This window comes from Lycorma delicatula, chromosome 7 (genome assembly GCF_047948215.1).
Source record: "Lycorma delicatula isolate Av1 chromosome 7, ASM4794821v1, whole genome shotgun sequence".
NCBI classification, from domain to species: domain Eukaryota; kingdom Metazoa; phylum Arthropoda; class Insecta; order Hemiptera; family Fulgoridae; genus Lycorma; species Lycorma delicatula.
The window spans coordinates 147,395,357-147,415,717 of record NC_134461.1 but is presented as its reverse complement, the minus strand read 5'-3'; the positions used below and the strand labels follow the sequence as shown (position 1 = coordinate 147,415,717).

The following is a 20,361-nucleotide window of genomic DNA, read 5'->3' as shown; positions in this document are numbered from 1 at the left end:
AGTGTTCTTTGGTGGTTGGGTTTTATTTATCCATACATATCAGGGATGGTTGAACTGAGGCTGTACAAGACTACACTTTATTTATACTCATACATATCATCCTCTGAAGTATTACCTGAACGGTAGGTAATTCCTGGAGATTAAACAGGAAAAAGAAAAAAGGTATGAAGGTTTAATTATGAAAACAATACCTTTATGAAGTCACAGTAAGGATGACATAGAAACTGTAATTAAATCAATTAATGCAATTAAGTGCAATCTCTTAAGTATTCAAATTGCCGCCCTTCAGCATTTACACATTCCTGTAGTCTAGTTTCTACACTCAAGCAAACTTTGACACAGAAGTCGTTACTGTTATTAATTTCTTGACAATAATATCTTATAATTTCTTGAAAATAATATCACCTCAAAAGAAAAAGTCCTTTGCCGTAAGGTCTGGTGAAAGGCAATGGGGGTTATCTGTTGAGTGATAGTCATAGTTATGCCAACAAATTTTTTGAATGATGACATCACCTTGTCTTTCTCCATTTAAAAGTGTCTTGCAGAATTTTAAACTGCAATCTGGCTTATCCTCTGTTAATCCATGAAGTAATCTTGGCCGATACATTTGCAAACTTAAACATTTCATTAGATGAACTAGAGATCTATAGGAAATATTTAACTAAGCAGAAGCTTTCTTTTTGGTTTTATTTGGGCTTCGAGTAAATGCTTGAGCAAGTAACATTTCATTTTCTGGCCACTCTTTGGCATATTACTGATGGACCCAGTTTTATCAAATTTATCACACGTCTGTAAATTGATAGTCTACTAGTAGGTGTATAGAATTCTTCTGCCCATTTCTGTTGAGCTTGTTCAGTATTCTCTGTCTTCCAGTATTGTTTGATTATTCACTGATATTGGTCGTTGCTTACATTACTAGCCATGATTTAAGCAGTGATGTTTTGAAAAAAAAGAAAACAGTAACAGAACAAAAGAATAGAACAATAACAGATGTATATTAATATTATAGTGCAGTAGTTCATAATAATTGTATACCTACTTTTGCACCTCTCTGTATAACATAAATTGCCAAAACTATATTGCCCCCATTTTTTGATTTTGATTAAAATTGGTGGTTATATGTTCTGAATTGAGTAAGTATTGCAAAAACATCTTCAACGACTCTTCTGACAATAATTAAATGTTCGGTTGACACTGTCATTAAACTGTTGACAAGGGTACATTCTCATCAAATATATGAGTGGATCATCTTTAATACTGTACTGTGTATATACAGATTTGCCCGAATAGTTGATTAAATTATCACGGGTAATGTGAATGTACACCCATTCCAGTGGTGTAATACGTTGATAGTGGTAATAGTATACACTAAGTAATTGCCAGATAAATAAACTATGAATAATTTACACTTCCTTTATTTACTTTTAAAATTACATTGAATTAGTTAATACATTAAATCATCATAGTTTCATACTGAAGTTAATAAAAAATATATGTTGTAGCTAGAACAGATGTAAAATTAGTATCTGACATATTTATGGATTCTAAATCTAAGCATTGTTGAGAATAAATCCTGTTTGACAACAGGCCAAACTAATAGTGTATCATTAAGAGATAAACCATTATAGGTTTTAGCTGAACTATCGAAGACAACTCGCATTTTAGTAGTTAGATTTGTGGGCTTAAATATTGGGTGGTAAGGTAAGTAATATATGTCCGATTCATTAGTTAATAAAGCGTCAGAATTAAGTAATAAAATATGACCTAATCTTAAGTATTCTTGGATGAAGGTGTTATATTCTGATTTAAGATTAGAATTGTTGCATAATCTTCGTTCCAGATATAAGAACCTATTTTTAATGTTAATGAAGAAATCACCTATCTGGAGTTTATCAGACTTATGTGGTAATGAGGCAATAAATCTGCCTTGATTGTTCCTAGTGGTATGAAGTTGGAAGTGTGTTTCGTATGTAGAAGTTTCATTAACTGAAACATCAAAATCAAGTATAGTTGAATGATCTAAGTTATTATTGCTTGTAAAAAGGGATGTACCAGCATTCTTATGTTTAAATTTAGTAGGAAGACAACCGCTAAGAATATATCCAAACTTAGTCTCTTGAATAATAGGATATCTTGAATCTCGAATAAGTTTACGAGGTAAAATAAGATTTAAATAATATCGGGCCCCGATTAAAATATTAATATTATTTGATATTTAAAATTTGGGATCCACAAAGAATAGATTTTGAGGTAGATTAAGATGAGAAGTTTCAAATGTTAAGTAATGGAAGGTTATTAGTTATGTCGAGCAAAACAGCACAATGCACTTTGAATGAAAAGTTTTTGTATTGTGAATGCAATGTAAGTACTACACTATAATCAGATGTGACTAATGAATTATTTATACCTGAAATAGGAAAATATTTATTGAGTATATATGTGCAAAAGTTAAATTAACTGCCCGAGTCTGAGAACGACCAAAATCATAATCTACATTACATACTGCAGTAGACAAAATTAATTTTTGTTTAATTGTGTACAATAGTCATTATTACTAAATTTACCATTACTTAATTTAAAATCAGTTTTATCAGTATGAACAAATGAACAAACCCTCTTACCCTTTATATAACATTATAGATAAAACCTTATTTGATTTTATTTACTTTATTTCCACAGCACTTTCAACATCTAGCATTAAAACTGCTATGGAAAGAGTTGATCGTCTTTACATACATATAAATCGTTAGAATTTTCCTGAATTGCTACAATTGTTCAATTTTTACATACCTGGTTGTTTAATAGGTAATAATTGTTATTTTTACTTGCCCAGGAATGTAATTTAGAGCTCAGATATTAGTCTTTAATCATACTTTTATAATCAACATTGCGATTAGTTACGAGTATAATTTATATTCTATTGATTTAATTTCGACAAATATTTTGCGATGTGAATGATTTATTTTGTACTGTTAACCTGACATTATTTATTTTATTGTTATAGTTTAAATGTATCAGTGGAGTTATTCACATTTATTTGGAAAAAAATTGATTTAAGTATTTCATTCACAATTTTTAATTTTAGATCATATGCAGAATAAATTTAAATTAAAAATATTTTTAATTTCATTTTTCAGATTTAAAAATCAGATAAAATCAAATCAGTAGGAAGATGTTCTAAAGTTTTCAAAAGTATATTAAAGATGTTTCAAAGTCCTTCAAAACATAACATAAAGATGTGTTATGATAATATAGTTGAAGGAATTAATAATAATGATGTTGATAAGGTTGTTGAAGTATTGGAAAGGAATACGAATGAAATCAAAAGGGTAATGACAAATTTTAAATTATATTATTTATTTTATAAGACAAAAAGTAAAGAAATGTTGATAATTTTATTGGATTATTTTGATTTTGACATTACCAATAATTTACCATCAATTATTACTGCTGCTATAATGCATGGCATGGATATCAAAATAATACGCCGATTGATTGATAGAGGTGGAAGTATTAACGATATAGATGTAAGAGGTGTTTCGCCATTATTTCAATCTATAAAGAGTAAAAGAAATGTAAATTTTGTAAAAGAGATATTAGAAATGGGTGCTAATATTAATGAAATATGTTACGATGGTAATTCAATATTAGATGCAGCAGTTAGTAACTTTTGCAGTGGTGACGATATCGAAGTTATTAAATTGTTGATGGTAAAAGCTGCTAGGAACTTATATTGTGAATTTCCTTTAAGGACATTACCATTGAATGTAGATGAAGATTTGTGGTTAGAACTTGTAAAGGGAAGACTACATATTTCTCGATACACAATAAATACTACATTACATGATACCTTTTTAACTAATGTAGTATCTAAAACAAGTAGAATTAAACAGTTTATAGATGTACTAAATTATAATCAATTCGAAATAGATACAATGAATAAAATATGTAATCGACTTCTATATGTGGCGCTGAATAATAATTGTTGTGCTGATTGTATTACAGAAATCATTAATAATGGCGCAAACATTAATGAAATGAAATGAAATACCTTAACTTTGTAGTAAATGATAAAGCATTATTAATAGCTTTAAAGCTTAATAGAGATAAGGAAATTATATTAGCACTTCTTGATAATGGTGCAGATGTTATTGTGATTGATGAATTTGAATGGACACCATTATCATATGCGATAAAAATAAAATTATACAGTTGAAATAATCAATAAATTAATAAATTTAGGTGCAGACGTCAATAAGTGTAATTATAATGGAGTTACTCCTTTAATGTATGCTATTAAAAATAAAAATAGTAACAATATCGCTAGATTGATTAATGCAGGAGCCGATGTAAATGCAGTGGATATAAATGGCAGAACAAGTTTTTGTTATGCTGTTATCTATTGTAATGATCAAGATGTAGTTAATTTACTTATTAATAAAGGAGCTGATAGTAAAACAAGTAATGTTTTTGATCGGATTTGGTTCCGCATAGAAGTTGTGAAGAAGAGTGATGATAAATTTATGGCTAAACTTATTAGTTATACTAAACATATTAGTTATAGAAACAAGGATAAAATAATAAGAGATGTATATGGTCAAACATTTTTAATGTATGCAATAAAATTAAATATGAATAAAAACATTATTTTTAATGCCATACATAATGTAGACAATGTGAATGCAACTGATAACAAAGGAAATTCAGCTCTAATTTATGCTATAAAGTATAAATGTGATATCGATATCATTATTAAACTCATAGAACATGGAGCTGATATTAACGTAATCGGTAATAATGGATTGACACCTTTAAAACATGCTGTTCATTCTCGTATGTTTAAAGAAATGATACAAATACTTATTGATAATGGTGTGAACATAAACACACATAATGAAAATAATAATACACTTTTATTATATATATAAAAAAATGTTAATTATAATAAAGAGCATGTGAGTTTTGTGATTCAGAAAGGTGCTGATGTAAATATTTGTGATAACAAAGTTTTAACGCCAATAATGTATGCTATATTATACGGTAAAAAACATATTACATTAGAAATTATATCTACATTAATTCAAAGTGGCGCACATATAGATGCTATTGATAAAGATGGTCGTACAGCTTTATGCTATGCACTTTCTAAAAAAGGCTTTTATGATGAGGAAATTGCAGTGTTACTGTTAGATAATGAAGCTAGTGTTCATAACTATTTGGCAAATCTTTCTGAAAAAAAAAACCTTTACTTTATACTCTAGGTAGTATCGCTCATGTAAAAATTATAATTGAACTTTTACATTGTAAAGAAGATATTAATGAGAATGCTGGAGATGATACATTTTTATCTAAATTATTTTGTTATAATTTCCAACTTGCTTTTTTGCTTACCATGGATCATAAACATTTAATAAAGAAAGATAAGAAATTAATTTCCAATATTTTTACAGCATCTCCGGATATTTATTTTGAAAAAAATATTATTTTGTAGTGATTTAGATATAAATGATTTGGATGAATCCCTTCGAATGGAATTGATGTATGTTCCGATGTATGTTCCATATCAAAAAAGATTAATTAAACTTATCAAAGCAGTGTTAGAAAAATGTTATCCAAAATTTTCATATTCTGAGTTGAGTAAACTACTTAACTTTGCTTTTTTACCAGACATTATCAATGTGTTAATTATATACGGTAATGCTGATGTTACTGCAAGAAACACATATGGAGAAATAATATGTCACAACAAATTATTACAAAACACAACCTTTAATCGTAATATAATACAGTTAATAATACAGTTTGTAAAATATTTACTTTTAATTCTTCCTGAAGAGTTGGATAGATACTCTCAAGTAAAATTAGATTATACTGATTTTATTAATCATTGTAATGTTGAATTAAATAAGATGGAATCTGTAAATGTAGTAGATAATTTATCATTTTTTAAATTTTGTTGTAGATTATCAGTATATGAGATGAATCTAATATCAGAATCTGATAATTTTTGTGTTTACAATGATGAGGAAATTAAACAACTGTTTCCAATTTATTATGATATTATTATTATGAAAATAAAAAAATTACAGATTGATTTAAGTAAAAGACAGTTAATAAATACTTTAGAGAGATTAATTATAACCAACAGAATCATTAAATCATATGACCCCAAGAATAATTGTTGTAATGTTGAACATTCTGATCACTTATGCAAATGTGTTTTTCTTAATTATGACATAATATATTTTATTTCTAAATATTTGTATGACATAGATGTTGTTAATTTATTGCTTGCTTCATTATAGTTTTGATTTGAAATAATTATTCTATTACATTATGAGTGATAAAATGTTGTAATAAATAATAAAAAAACAATATATCAGTAGTACTATTCTTTCTCTTCCACGTTTCATAATTTTCTGGAGTGATGTATAAAAATAACAACAACAACTGTGAATATTACTCACTTTATGTCAATGTTACAACATGTCTTCTCGAAAGTGTGTGAATAACAGCAATGTTTTTTGTTATATTTGTGGACAATTTATATTGAAATCTCAGAGTAGGTCTATGACTTCATTAATTTAAAAAAGCTTATAAACTTTTGGTTGCTCAGTTGGAGAACAAGATGAACCATGGGCTCCACATAGTTGTTCAACTTACGCAACTGACCTTAGAGCTTGGGTTACTGGAAAAAGAAGTTCAATACCTTTTGCTGTGCCTACGGAAATGAAACCAATGATCATATTTCAGACTTACTTTTGTCTCATAGGTTGCTGATCATACATCCAATACAAAACATTTATCACATATCCCAGTATACTATCAGCTTCCCAAGACCTGTATGACATGATGAAACCTTACCTATTCTGAAAAGGCCAACAGAAGATAATCTTACAAGTGAAGGATCGGGTATTTAAAAATGGACAAAGTTAGTGAAAATGCTGAGGACAACTTGCCACCCACCTAATTTCTCAGATGGAAATGAAAGAAAGCAGAGCTTCTAGCTTCTAGACTACAGGAATGGTATCGATTGCAGGAAAATGTCAAAACATCTATTTATCACAATCGTGAAAAAACATTTACTACCTTTCATTTCTTCAAAGGTTAATATGGCCTTTTCCACAGATATTGATGGAATTTTGAAATCTGAGGTGCGAACATAAACCAGAACAATGGCGATTATTTATAGATGCTTCCAAAGTAAGTTTGAAATAAGATGAAGTTTGAATCTAGATGTTTTTGAGACTGAAGATTTTTTCCACGCAGGATGTGCTCTTTTTGAATCCTTGATATTCTTCTATTAGGACTGCTTGTTCATCGACTCTGTAATAGCGTTATGGAGGATTTTGTAGGTTACACGGAGAAGTGATATTCCTCTATAGTTGTTGGTGTCCGTTAAGATTTCCTTTCTTGAGCAGTGGGTGAATGAGCACACATCTCCAGTCATTTGGTATCTTCTCCGCCTTCCATAACTCCTTGCAGATCTGATGTATAGTTTTTACTCCATATTTTAACATTTCTGCCATGACCGTCTTCTCCTGTATATCTTACTCTACTAAAGGGCATTTGTAGGTGTGTGTGTGTCCATCCCCCCTTAGTTTAGCACTGAAATGTACCAATCACTACCGGAAAATCCCGATTCGTTGGTATCAATTTTTAGAGTTAAATATCTAATTTAACTTTTCTTATATGAATTTTCATCATTAAAAAAAAAAAAATATTTTTACACAAGAGGTAATCAATTTTGGACATCTAATAATCCCATTCTGAGATGGTGCCCGCCAGGCCTTAGCTGTGGACTCTGCAGCTAGTTAATTACTAAATTCTAATTCTTATATAACTCATTGAAATAAAATAATTAAAAAATTTCTCAACAATAAAAAAAAAATCAAATAAAAATTGATTAATTTTTATGCTACAGAATAAAAATTGATTAATTTTTATGCTACAGAAACGTTGTAATATGATAATTACATGTACAACTGCTTTTGTCACTGAAATGAATAGGTACCTCCCCTCCAATCCTGTTATTATGCCAAAAACATAATACAAACAAGTTAGTCTCACGACTCCTTGCCTAGGACATCTTGGCTCGCCCGCACGCAAGAGAGCAGGGAAGTCGAGGTGCTTCCGATGTTGGCACGAAGGACCCTGATGGTTTGAGTAGACAACGTTTTGAGGGGAAGAGTATGTGAAATGCATGCCTGGAACCTAGTACGTTAAGGCCGGGAAGGGCAGCTCTCCTGTGAGGGGCATCTCAGCTATCCAGAAGCGGAAGTCGGGTTGTTCCTATGATCCAGGGTAAACTCCCGATGGGGGGGCAGCAAGTCAGGGTAGGTCAATCTGCTACCACGACACTCCGGAGCGATCGAGGTAATGCTTTATGGCTGTATCGGGTTGCTCTGGGAGTGTTTAAAAAAAGGAAGAAAAAAAGTTAGTCTCACGAAGACGGGTGAGGATTTTTCTTTTTATTTTTTCAACTTTTTTATTTTTTTTCATTTTCATTCACATTTCTATGTATACACCAACACAGGGTCGTGAGACGGGGGAGTATTGTACAAAACCTAAATTATTTCTTATTCACTAGATACAATAAATAGCTGAACGAAAAAAAATTATTTATTCAAATAGTTTTATTTATTATTTTAAACAGTTACTCATGAAAAAAATATATTTAAAGTATGAATGCATTTACGAATAGAGTAGTGTAATGTGTATTACAAGCACCTTCCTCTCACAGCCAAGCTCGTATTTTCATCTGGTGCACTATACAAGTAACTATAGTAGTAGAATTTAAAAAAAATAGATAATTGATGAAATCTGACGAACCTGAATACCTATTATGAAGGATACGATACCTACGCTTGTAATATTCCACTAGGCTTTGTATAAATATCAAAGATCATTTTAAATAAAATTTACAAGATTTGACTGACTGATAGATTTGGATGGCATTTCTCCTGCCACCACCCCATTTGGTTGCCATAAAACATAAGACAGAATATCTGTGCCACAAATGGCTACTGGACCTGTTGTCCTAACCGAACCTACAGCCCTTAATCTTTCCGAGCAATCCTCCTAAGCTTGCACATCACAGAGACTGCGTCCACCGCTACTTGCCAAATGTGGTTGCTAAACAGCAACTTCTCATCAAACAAAACAACTAGGCACTTGTGAACTTAACTCAGCTGATTACACAGCCTCTAGATTTAATGTTGGGGTTACAACTGTACGATAATTCGTCTGCACCCTTGAGAAGCACATACTCACATAGGGACAGAAATCCTTAAATGTTGCATGTCCATCCACCCCTCTGCGGCAATTGACAAATCCGCCTGCGCTCAATCTTCTAACTGCTGCCGTGAGTTACCATGAACTAATACAAGACAGTCATCAGCGAATGCCTGGGCCATGACCCCTTCTGGGAATGTCAATCCCAGAAATCCGTCAAAGACCAGGTTCCACAGCAAGGGACTGAGAACGAGAAACCCTGCGAGCTTCCACTGGTGACGGACTATTACACAGCCAGGTGCACATCTCTAAACAGAGCCATACGGTTAGACAAACAATCATGCACTACAGCGTGCTACAAGAACATTGCGGCATTCCAACTCATAGAGGACAGAACTCAAACACAATGAAGGAAATGCTGCCTCTATGTGTATAAAAATTTCCGAAACATATTTACTCTCCAGGGTGACAACTGTCCTCGAAAGCTTCCCCCAATTCAGGCGTCACCATACGCCATATTATGCACGATCTTCGCCTGAGTTATGTCATGCGACCTGCATTGCTTGCAGGTATTTTATCTCAAATTGTTATTAAATAGTAAATAATAAATACATGTCATTTTCTTAAATTTGCAAACAACATTTTTTTATCATGGAAATTTAATAAAAAGAAAGAACTTAGTGAAGTCTTCCTTAATAATTTATAAATCTTTAGAGATGATAAATATTTCTGAAAATAAAAATTAGGTGATAAATTCCTGTATTTAAAAGCAACCATCAAATTTTTACTAAGCTAATTATTAAAAAGAATTTTTGTAATTTTAACTTAAATATTATATGTCTAATACATTAACAACGATGTTTTTTTTCACTTTACTTAATCCATTAACTTTAAGAAATAACTATTTTTATTAATCTAGTCTATGAATTGCAAGAATAAACAGAAAAAATATAATTTTTTTATCAATAATAACTGTGAAAAAAAAACCAAGAAAAACTTGGTACATACAAACAACTGCCTCTTTCATGAAGTACTGTAACAGATCAACAGCAAGAATTAGCTCGAACTGAGAATGTACAAGACTACAGTTCATTTACACTCATACATATCATCCTCATTTCATCCTCTGAAGAATTATCTAAACGGTAGTTACCGGAGGCTAAACAGGAAAAAGAAAAAAAGCAAGAATTAGCTCAAAATGTAACAGAGCAAAACTTCATACAATTACACAAAATGAAGATGTTTACTTCTCAATTGCTTTAGATGAAAGCACTAATAAAACTGACTCTGCGCAAGTTTTATGTTTTATTCGAGCGACAACTAAAGATTTTCAGTATTACAAAGAACTTCTTGCGCTGGGTACACTAACTGGAAGAACTAGCAGATTAGACATTTTTGAAAACTTAAGAGAAATATGTCACCAATTACAATTAAATGTCAGTAATTTAGCCAATGTCTGCACCGATGGCGCACTTTCCATGAGAGGTAAAAAGGAAGGATTCGTTGCTTTATTAAAACAAGAAGACTTAAACTTGAAAAAATTGATTTCATTTCATTGCATTTTGCACCAGCAAAATCCACCATTTTGCAAGAGGCTCAGGATAGAACTATTGTGATTGTCAACTATATTCGCGTAAATGCAATGTTTATCGTGAATTTCGGCAGATGTAGACTTTAGACAAGGAAACATACATACAGTATTAATCTACCGTACTACTGCAAGGTTCGCTGGCTATCAACAAGGCAGGTTTTGATAAGTTTTAATTTTACGATGAATTTTAAACTTTTATCAAGAACAAGAAGAACTGTGATTATCAGATGAAGCATTGAAACATTGCATTTTTGTCTGATATCAAGAAAGAAGCCATAATAATAAAGGGAGTCCAACAAGGATGTTCCCTATCACCATACTTTTTAAACTTTACATAGATCTAGCAGTTAATGATGTTAAAAACAGATTTAAATCCAGAGTAACAGTGCAAGGTGAAAAGATAAAGATGCTACGATTTCCTGATGATAGTAATTCTTACAGAGAGAAAAAAAAAATTGAGAAGAAACAATGAATGGCATGGATGAAGTCCTGCGCAAGAACTACTGCATGAAAACAAAAAAAATTAACATTTTTCAAAACATTGCTCTCTCCCTCATGTAAATCTGCACAACAATTCCCGGCGTGCAAATTTCAGAATGGTTAACAATGTCGTCAAAGCACATGATTTATGCACATTTTGAAAATTCATAACTTTGTTCAGAATCAAATTTTGAAGTGTTTACTGTAGCTTGTTCTTAAATAGATGTATATATATATATATATTAAGTGGAAAAATTAGATTTTTGTCCCAAGCCTGCCACCACAGATAAGCTAAAACTATCAAAAGATTTAAGTTTAAATTTTTTTAAAATAATAAAAAAAGAAAGAAAAGGTTATCAGTTCTTACTCAAGGTATGATAAGTATGGTAGCTTACGTAATAATAATAAAAAAATAAACTTGATATTTCAACCCTTCATTGCAAATTTAAACTGTAAAAGGGAATTTGTTATTATTATCTGATATCAAATTGTATTGGTCATTTTTACTTATTAGACTTATTAAGGGTTTCAATGTAAAGGACCAAAATTAAAGGGAGAATTTGATGAAAAAGAAATGTTTATGTTCCAATGTTTTATTAAAGTTTACGTTAATGTCTGCAAAGCCAAAAATGAGTACATGCTGTTAAAAACAAACATGGCCAGTCACAAGCAGGCTGGGATAAGAATAGAAAAAGACCTTTTTGATTGCCATATATTAGGCAATCAACTTACAAAAAAAAATAAAATAAAAAAAGATGAAGCAACCAAAAATAATAATATTCAATTGGTTGAATGACTTCATATGGATTGATTCATCATTCTAATTTGTCTTAACAGTATTTCTGACTGAAAATACTACTTACTTTCGCATCATCTGATACACTGATTATAATGGAAAACTAACAGAACTCATTTTTATAGTTACAATATCCTGAAACAGTAATATTTCTACAAAGTCAATAATAACAAAACTTCTTGCTTTATAAAAAAAAAAGAAGATATTGATATAACAATCTTTTTTATTGACTTAATATATTTTTTAGTAACATTTAAAAAGTACGCTTGTTTTTTTTTCTCAGTTGACTCCCTATCCTTAAAGTCTGGTCTGCATTAAGAAGCTTTGCTTCAAAAAATTATTTTTGGTATAAACTAGCAGTGAAACAACAAGCTTAAATCAATTTACATAATAATATATCTAAATTGTTATTTTACTCTATTATTATATGTTATAACAAGCTGTTTTACAATACTGAAAGGATATCAAAACTATTTATCCTTTAATGAATGAGTCACAATTTTATAAATTAATGCTGTGTTAATTTTACAACCATGAAATTGTTGTAAAGTGGTAATTTTGTTTTTTGAAGAGAAAAAAATTATAAATTACCTCATATGTTAAAAAGTAAACTTGATGCAAATGTAAAAAAAAACTCAATATATCATTAAATAACTCAGTATCTCTGAATATAATTTCCCTGATTCTTTTGGCATATTTTCTTATGATATTTGACAATATCAAAAACAAAGAAGATACTTATAAATTATAAATAATAAACAAACTTATTTTAAAGTAAATAAATATGTTTAGCAAATAAAATTTTTCATGGTTAATAATATTCTAAGAGGGGGACTGGATCAGGAGATCACAGAAGACAACTATAAATAAAGCTATAATAAATCAATACTAAAAATTGTCAAAGAAATCTTTAGTGAAATGTTTTTGGATAAGTATAATTTATATACCAAACAAAAATTATCTGTTAAATAATACACAATGTTCAGTAATTAAATAAGAAAATTCAAATACATAAAAACATTGGAACCCATACAAGAGTTGAAGGAAATCTTAAACGGAAAATAAAAGCAACCTTGCAAAAAAAACTATTAGGTTTCAGATATTAGCCTACAAAATTTAACAATTTACTTAAACTGCATTATTACCAATAATAATACCGTATCCCAGTTTAAGTATGAACAGTTACACAATTGAGGAACATTTGAACAACTTTAATCATTTAATAATTCATTAAAAAGAAAATTTTTACAATTAATTTCATTTACTGAAATGTAAAAATATATTAAAAAACCTATTTAATATAAAAATTATACATTAATTTAAGCCATTCAATTTTGGATTGATCATCAAAGATTAGTGTTATAAACAAGATTAGTGTTATAAACAAGATTTGTTTTGTAATTATAGAATAAATTATTCGGTACTTACATATTAACGCCACCGCAGCTACAGCTTTATTTAAAATTGAGTATTTATTTTTTTGAGTCTCTATTAATTAACCTATTTAGTCTCTATTTTTAACCACTATTATTGTTATTATTGCAATAATTACTGAATTTATTAAATAAATACTCAAAAAATTACGGTGTTAATTAGTCAAGGTTAGTGACCAAAGCGAGCATAGGTTAAGTTTGGTTAAATTATATTTATAAAATAAATAAATAGACTGTTTTGGATCTATGTTAAACTCTATATCAGCCTATTTTCCACCAAAATCCGGTTGACTACTTTGTTTTTAAATAAAGCTGTAGCTGTGGTGGCGTTAATACGTAAGTACCAATTACTTTTACTCCAGACAGAGAATTTACTACTTTACATTGCAATGGCAAATTGAGTTTGACATTAAATCTGTTTAATGACTAATACTTGTTTTACAAAATTATTTTATTCATATTTTTCAAAGTTATTTTGTGATAATAAATGCAATATGAATGTACAAGCTACAAGGACAAGGACACATACTCGTAGAAATGATACTGCTCTAAGTAGTTACTACAAATAACTTACACCAATGTAAATTAAGATCAGAAAGTATTACAGGGAATAAAATATGTAATAAGGAGAAGATGTACTGAACATAACATTATTAAGATACAAAAATATAAATTTCAAATGCTAACAAGCAGGCTAAAATATACAAGGCTGTTACTAAAGTTCTTCTGTGATCATGCAAAATGAATATGCATGTATGAACCATGATTCATATATGAAGAACGTCTAGGAAACAAAAGTAACTGAGGAATGGTCGACCTGAGACTACACTTAATTTACATTCATACATATCATCCTATGAAGTAATACCTTACAGTGGTTCTGGAGGCTAAACAGAAAAAAGAGGACCTGTATCCTAACCCAGCGGGTTGGTCTAGTGGTGAACTCGTCATCGCAAATCAACTGATTTTGAAGTCGAGATTTCTAAGGTTAAAATCCTAGTAAAGGCAGTTACTTTTTTACAGATTTGAACACTAGATTGTGGATACCGATGTTCTCTGGTTGTTGGGTTTCAATTAACCACATGTCCTGAGACTGTACAAGACTACACTTCATTTACATTCATACATATCATCCTCATTCATCCTATGAAATAATACCTTACGGTGGTTCCGAAGGCTAAACAGAAAATGAAATGCCCTGTATCCTGGGGCTTTATGAGTGTTTTAAAAAAATTCTACTTTAATTTTGTGATGGGTGAATGATAAGCGTGTTTAGAAAGACAACAAAATGGAGTTTATTTCAATATATTATATGAATTGCTTATTTTACCTACTTAAAAAATTATGATTTATATAGTTTTTAGAACATCATAATTTTTTAACAAAAAAGATTGTGATACTATTGTTTTTAATGTAATTTGGTGTGGTAAATTTTGAAACAGACAGGTATACACAAAGCTACTGTACATTCAGAACACCACCAAGTAGTTTCCTTTCTTCTAGCTTTCCCTGAGGTTGCCTTGTTTTTTCAGAACAGACTTTATAGACCTTTGTGAACTGTGCTTTTTTTTTCAGTTTGGGGTATTTTCTAAGGAAAATGACGACCTGTAAGTCTTTGTTTTTACTGCTGTTGGGTGTGGTTTCCTGTGCAAGAACTTCTGCCTTTTATCCTAAATCGATATAATAAATTTTTCTACATGACATTTATGTTGTGAATCCAGTATAAAATAAAGGCATTGGCTTGAGATAAATAAATGTAAAAATAATTTTTTTCAATTTCATTTGCTTACATTTGAATGGATAGTATGAAATAATCTGGTCATTACTATCCACCCCAGTTTTAATTTTATTATAATTGATAATTAGATCTGGTTTTTTGTTTTTGAAATAAAAAGCTAACATATCCCCTTTAGAGCACACATAACTTTAGTCAATGTGAATGGCTTATCCATCTATAGTGTCTTGTCATTTGACACACAGGAGATTATTTCGTCTAATTTAAACAGGCTAGTTTCTTTTTTACTACATCTATTTTTGGCAGCTCTTTCAGGCAGGACATCCAGCTTTAGTCTGTCGCTGCCACAAAAAAAAATCGAAAACAGCTGGTGACCTGTAAAACTGGTCTGTGAATATTGTATGTCCCTTGTAAAGATAATCATTAAGAATCTTTGGAAATGATCAATCATGGAATTTAATTTTACCCGTGTAAATTTCATATTAAAGTACATATGCGGTTGACGAATCACAAACAATAAATAATTTTGTACAATAAACATGAAATCTTATTCTGCCTCAAAATCCACATACCCTTCATAAACTGTCAAATTTTCTCTGAGAAAAACATGCTGGATACTCAAGAGACCAAATAGTTCAAAAAAGGGCTTGGTTCATAGTCCGTATCTTCACAAAAATAGGATTCAAATAACATTTCACAAATTAGATCCAATGTTTTGGGAACGTGAACATCAATATTTGGCCAGAAAACTATATAACAAGGCACTAAAATATACACCAATAATTATTTTTACTTACGAAAAAATTACACACAAAAAAGATAACTACAACCACTTCACTACTGTACAAACCTCAAGCACGATAACCGTTAGTTGTTAAAATCGATATTTTCAAAAATATCCGGTAGAATGCGGAATAAAGCAAACGAATAATTCCAAATGAACTAAAGAACGACCGTTGAAGGGTAACAACAAATGTACTGTATGAAATCTAACAAAATTAAATATGAATGCCCGTGGATTTCATGGGCTCCGGTCACTTTGAAAATATCGATAGCTCATGAAATCCACGGGCTTAGGAATCAAAATCAGAAAAAATTCTGACAGGACTTGAATTCGGGACAATGGCCCAGTAATTTAATTTTATTATTGGTATTTAATTAGCGACCATCACGATAGTTATGTGCAACAAGTTAACTGTTTAAATGTGATTGGCGTCATAACTTTTCATGGCAGAATTTTCACAAGCAAAGATAAACTGAATGGTATACAGTGTAACGGTCAACATTCAACTTAGTAATCGGAAGATCGCTGGTTCAATTGATAGTTGTCAAGTCATTATTCACCTTTCTTTCTTTTTCTGTTGAGCCTCCAGAATAATACCGTAAGGTATTATTTCGGAAGATGAAAGAGGATTATACTTATGATCGTAAATAAAGTTTAGTCTTGTACAGTCACAGGTCGAACATCCCTGACATATGGTTAGTAATTTTTGGCAGAATTCATGTTTTAACAGAAATATACTTACTACAAAGAGAGAACACCACATGTTAGTCTTGTATATGATTGATATCACCTTACAAAGAGCGCACAGATTCATCTTCTGAGACTGAACAGCTATTGAGGTAATTTATAGTTTTATCACAAAACTGTAACCTCTCTCCACAGAACTCTTAACCTCAAGCTTAAACCCTAACCTCTCCACAAAATGAATTATTATAACCATAACTCGCAAAACTGATTGTTAATTGACTAGAATATTATCTCAGTTCCAGCTTTGACCTTGCATGGGTCACCACTATCCAAACTTGTTAATCAGTCATTTAGAGAGATAGTGTATTTTCCTGATCCTAAGCATATCTAAAATGGTTTAATATGAAAAGAATTTAAGGTGACCAAGTTAACTGCTCAGAATTTCAATCAGATTCTTTTGAAATTGCTATTTTACGAAAATACTCTTCTGAATCCAATAGCATCCGTCAAACAAACTAATTTATGTATTATGCTTAGAAGATTCCTCTAAATTGCATATGTTCATTTATCTAGAGAGAGATTCAAAGTACTTAAGGCAAAATATTGCACAAAGCAATAAGGAGGTGCTGTTATCGTATAATTTCATTCCCCTGTTACTAATATTCCAAAACTTTGAGTTGTGGAAATATAAGTTGACAAATATCAGATGAATTTGACTCATAACAATAGCTAATCGTAAATGAGAGTCAAATTCATCTGATATTTCAGTGTAGACAAAACCCAACACACTCCAAAAAATCTTCTTGACAGTGTTCTGGGATTCCAAACACATTTATGTGTCTGACTACCTGAAAGCTGTAAATTCTGTGTGATACATTAGTATGTTGAAGCGCCTTATTAAAAGACATGAGTGGTTGTGTGCGAGTGGTGAAAGTGAACTATCATAGAACTGATAATTCTATAAAAAGATGATGCTCAGCCAAGTATGAGGTTTACAATGGCTGCTGAGATATTTGTGGTTGAAAACTTGAACAAATTCCTCATCCTCCATACTTGCTGGATTCAGCACCCTGTAATTTTCACTTCTTTCTGTAATAAAAGAGGGATATTATGATTGTTTCACCATGTATGATGAACTGAAGAACATAGCGACATCATGGCTCAAGAAAAGACCACCAGCATTCTTTATTGATTTAATGAGAAAACTTGTTTACCTTTAGGAAAAATGAGTAGATGAAAATTGTAACTAGGTAACTCTACATGGAAAAGTAAATGTACTTTTATGCCAAGCCATAGCCCCTTATTTTTCTCTTTTTTACATGTAAAAAAATATATTATTATAATTAATTAATTTCAATTATTTCATTAAATAATTGAATAAAATTTGTTAAAATGTAACACTAACTAGTAACATAGTAGTGTTAAAAATGCTACTTGACTGATAAGATGAGTCAATAATAATGAAGAAATAATAATAATAATAATGAGTCAATAATATGAAGAAATATGTGTATTGTCAACTGAAACAAAGACCTGCAAGAGATTCAAGACCTAGCACAATTCAACAAATACATTTTATGAAAAAATCTGCAACCCAATGAGATATAAAAAATGACATCTCATTGGGTTGCAGATTTTAAAACAATTTTTTTTGGAATTTAACAATTTTGACAGGATTCTTTAAGATCATCAAAACCTAGAACAGGAATTTTTGAAGAGAGACTTCCTATCCTGTCTGGAAGTTGTCAAAATAAATAATATAGATTATATATATATATAAATAATTTATTTCAAGCAATTTTAACTGTTTTAACTAACATTACTCTACACAGTTAACTTGCACAATTTTACTTTGTTTTCCCATGAAATTGAAATCTAGTGTTCTGCCTGGCAGCAAGTTTCTTATACCGCTGCTGCTCAATCAATTCCTGTCCCAAGCCTTCTCTTTTACCCCTTAGTACTTTTTTACAACAATGTTTGCTTCATCCTTCTTCCTTTCTCCTTCTGCTGACTCCTATGTTGCGGTTGTCAAGATTCTACTTCCTGTAACCACATGCACTGTCCTAAACAGATTCTTTTCTTTTGTGTACTCTTGCTCCATTAATCCTTTTGATTATTTCCTCATTCCTCACTATATCCATACATGTTACGTTTTCCATATCCACATTTCAAAAGACAATCCAGTCCCCCTTCTTTCCCTCTTATCGTCCAAACTAGACTTCTATAATTGGTGTAACATAATGACAGCTCGAATTTAAAAAAAACACTGGTTAAAGAAAATGGTATACAATAAAGTAGAAAAATGATCAAAATTGTAGTTCTGGCCTTTATAGTGAGTGGAGTCATACGTAATTTATAATTTTGTGTTTAAAAGTAGTGCATTAATTGGTTGCTTTACACTATCTGCCCTAGTTTCTTATGATTTTGTTTCACATGAAGCATCTGAAGTATAGCCAGGCACAGTCATTGTAGTTTTCTCTGAAAGTTATATTGTCCATTGTACATAATTGTGTAGTAAAAATAATTGAGCTGCTTGTGCATGGCTGATAGCCAAATATACTTCAAAATGAAGAGCAAAACCTCTTCAGTTAAAACATAGGTTATTCTTGAGAATAACTATTGTCAGTTTTCATATTAATCTTTCACTTGATAATATATACAAATTATTATATAATTCAGTTCTTAAATTTTCAAGTAAAATAAGAAAATTAGAAAATAAAAATTTAAAGTAATTGTTTTAAAAATTTCAATTAATAAAATGTTATAAAAGTTTGCAGCACCTTTCAGTGGATGTACCTGTAAATAATATCTACACATATGAAATTCAACAGTATAAAATGAGAAACTGAAAGGGATACCACAGAGGAAACTTTATGTTGCTTTTACCACATCAACCAATTGAAGTAATATTACACCTGATTAATTTGATTTACTTTTTAATGACATGTTGACACTTCCTATATGACGTGACAAAAAAAACCAACATGTCAACTATAAGATGAAATTGTTGATTTTATGTTTTAGGAAAGTGAATTGTTACAAGTGAAAGAGGAGCAACTCTGTAATGGTTATGATAATTATAATGAAGTGACAGATCCTCTTATGATTGAAGGGAGTGAGTTAATTAAATCTGAAGATCAAAATTAAAAAGAAGTGGTAAGTTTTATCGTGCAATTATTTTATAATGAAAGTGTATTTATCGGAGTAGTTATATGAAACACTTTAAATATGCACTTACTGTTGATTCTTTAATTTGACTTCATTTTAAAAAGTTGAACTTAGAAGTTGAAGCATTACACTTCTGATACTTTACCAGATTGATTGATTGAGATTGCCACATTGGCCAAAAAGATAATGCTATTTTACTACAATAATGCACCTGTACACATATCTTGGATTGTAAAAGAGCTGCAAAAATTGATTGTAAAAATCACTTCTCAGAATTAAATTTATGATAAATGTGAATTTTTTTTTATTTGTTTATCAGTGAATTAAATATTTTTACACTTGTACTGGGTAAAACATCATTTTTCATTACCTGTAACTAAAAAATAATACATTAGTGGTAGTTACTACCACTAATGTATTATTTTTTAATGTAGTAACTAACAAAATATAAAG

General features: G+C 30.3%; 3 protein-coding genes across 6 annotated transcripts in view; 2 read left to right on the top strand and 1 right to left on the bottom strand.

The window, feature by feature from the left end:
- Positions 1-20,361, bottom strand: part of LOC142328050 (uncharacterized) — a 104,149-nt gene that overhangs the window by 40,069 nt on the left and 43,719 nt on the right. Inside the window, exons 1-2 of one of the 4 annotated variants that reach the window (XM_075371506.1) lie at positions 16,067-16,117; positions 10,243-10,393 (exon numbers count right to left, since the gene is read on the bottom strand). The exons of 1 other annotated variant lie outside the window; for it this stretch is intronic. The gene's annotated coding sequence lies outside the window, so the exon portion shown is untranslated. 2 more of the 4 variants (XM_075371504.1, XM_075371508.1) reach the window with 2 other exon arrangements.
- On the top strand, positions 3,173-6,375 carry LOC142327587 (uncharacterized). The gene is made up of 2 exons (XM_075370764.1): positions 3,173-3,329; positions 5,963-6,375. The coding sequence occupies exons 1-2, from the start codon at positions 3,274-3,276 to the stop codon at positions 6,303-6,305; spliced, it is 399 nt and encodes a 132-aa protein (XP_075226879.1). The 5' UTR covers positions 3,173-3,273; the 3' UTR covers positions 6,306-6,375.
- Positions 3,624-5,261, top strand: LOC142327831 (uncharacterized). Its single transcript, XM_075371169.1, has 2 exons — positions 3,624-4,791; positions 4,978-5,261. Exons 1-2 carry the CDS (start codon positions 4,287-4,289, stop codon positions 5,259-5,261), a joined length of 789 nt encoding a protein of 262 aa, XP_075227284.1. The 5' UTR covers positions 3,624-4,286.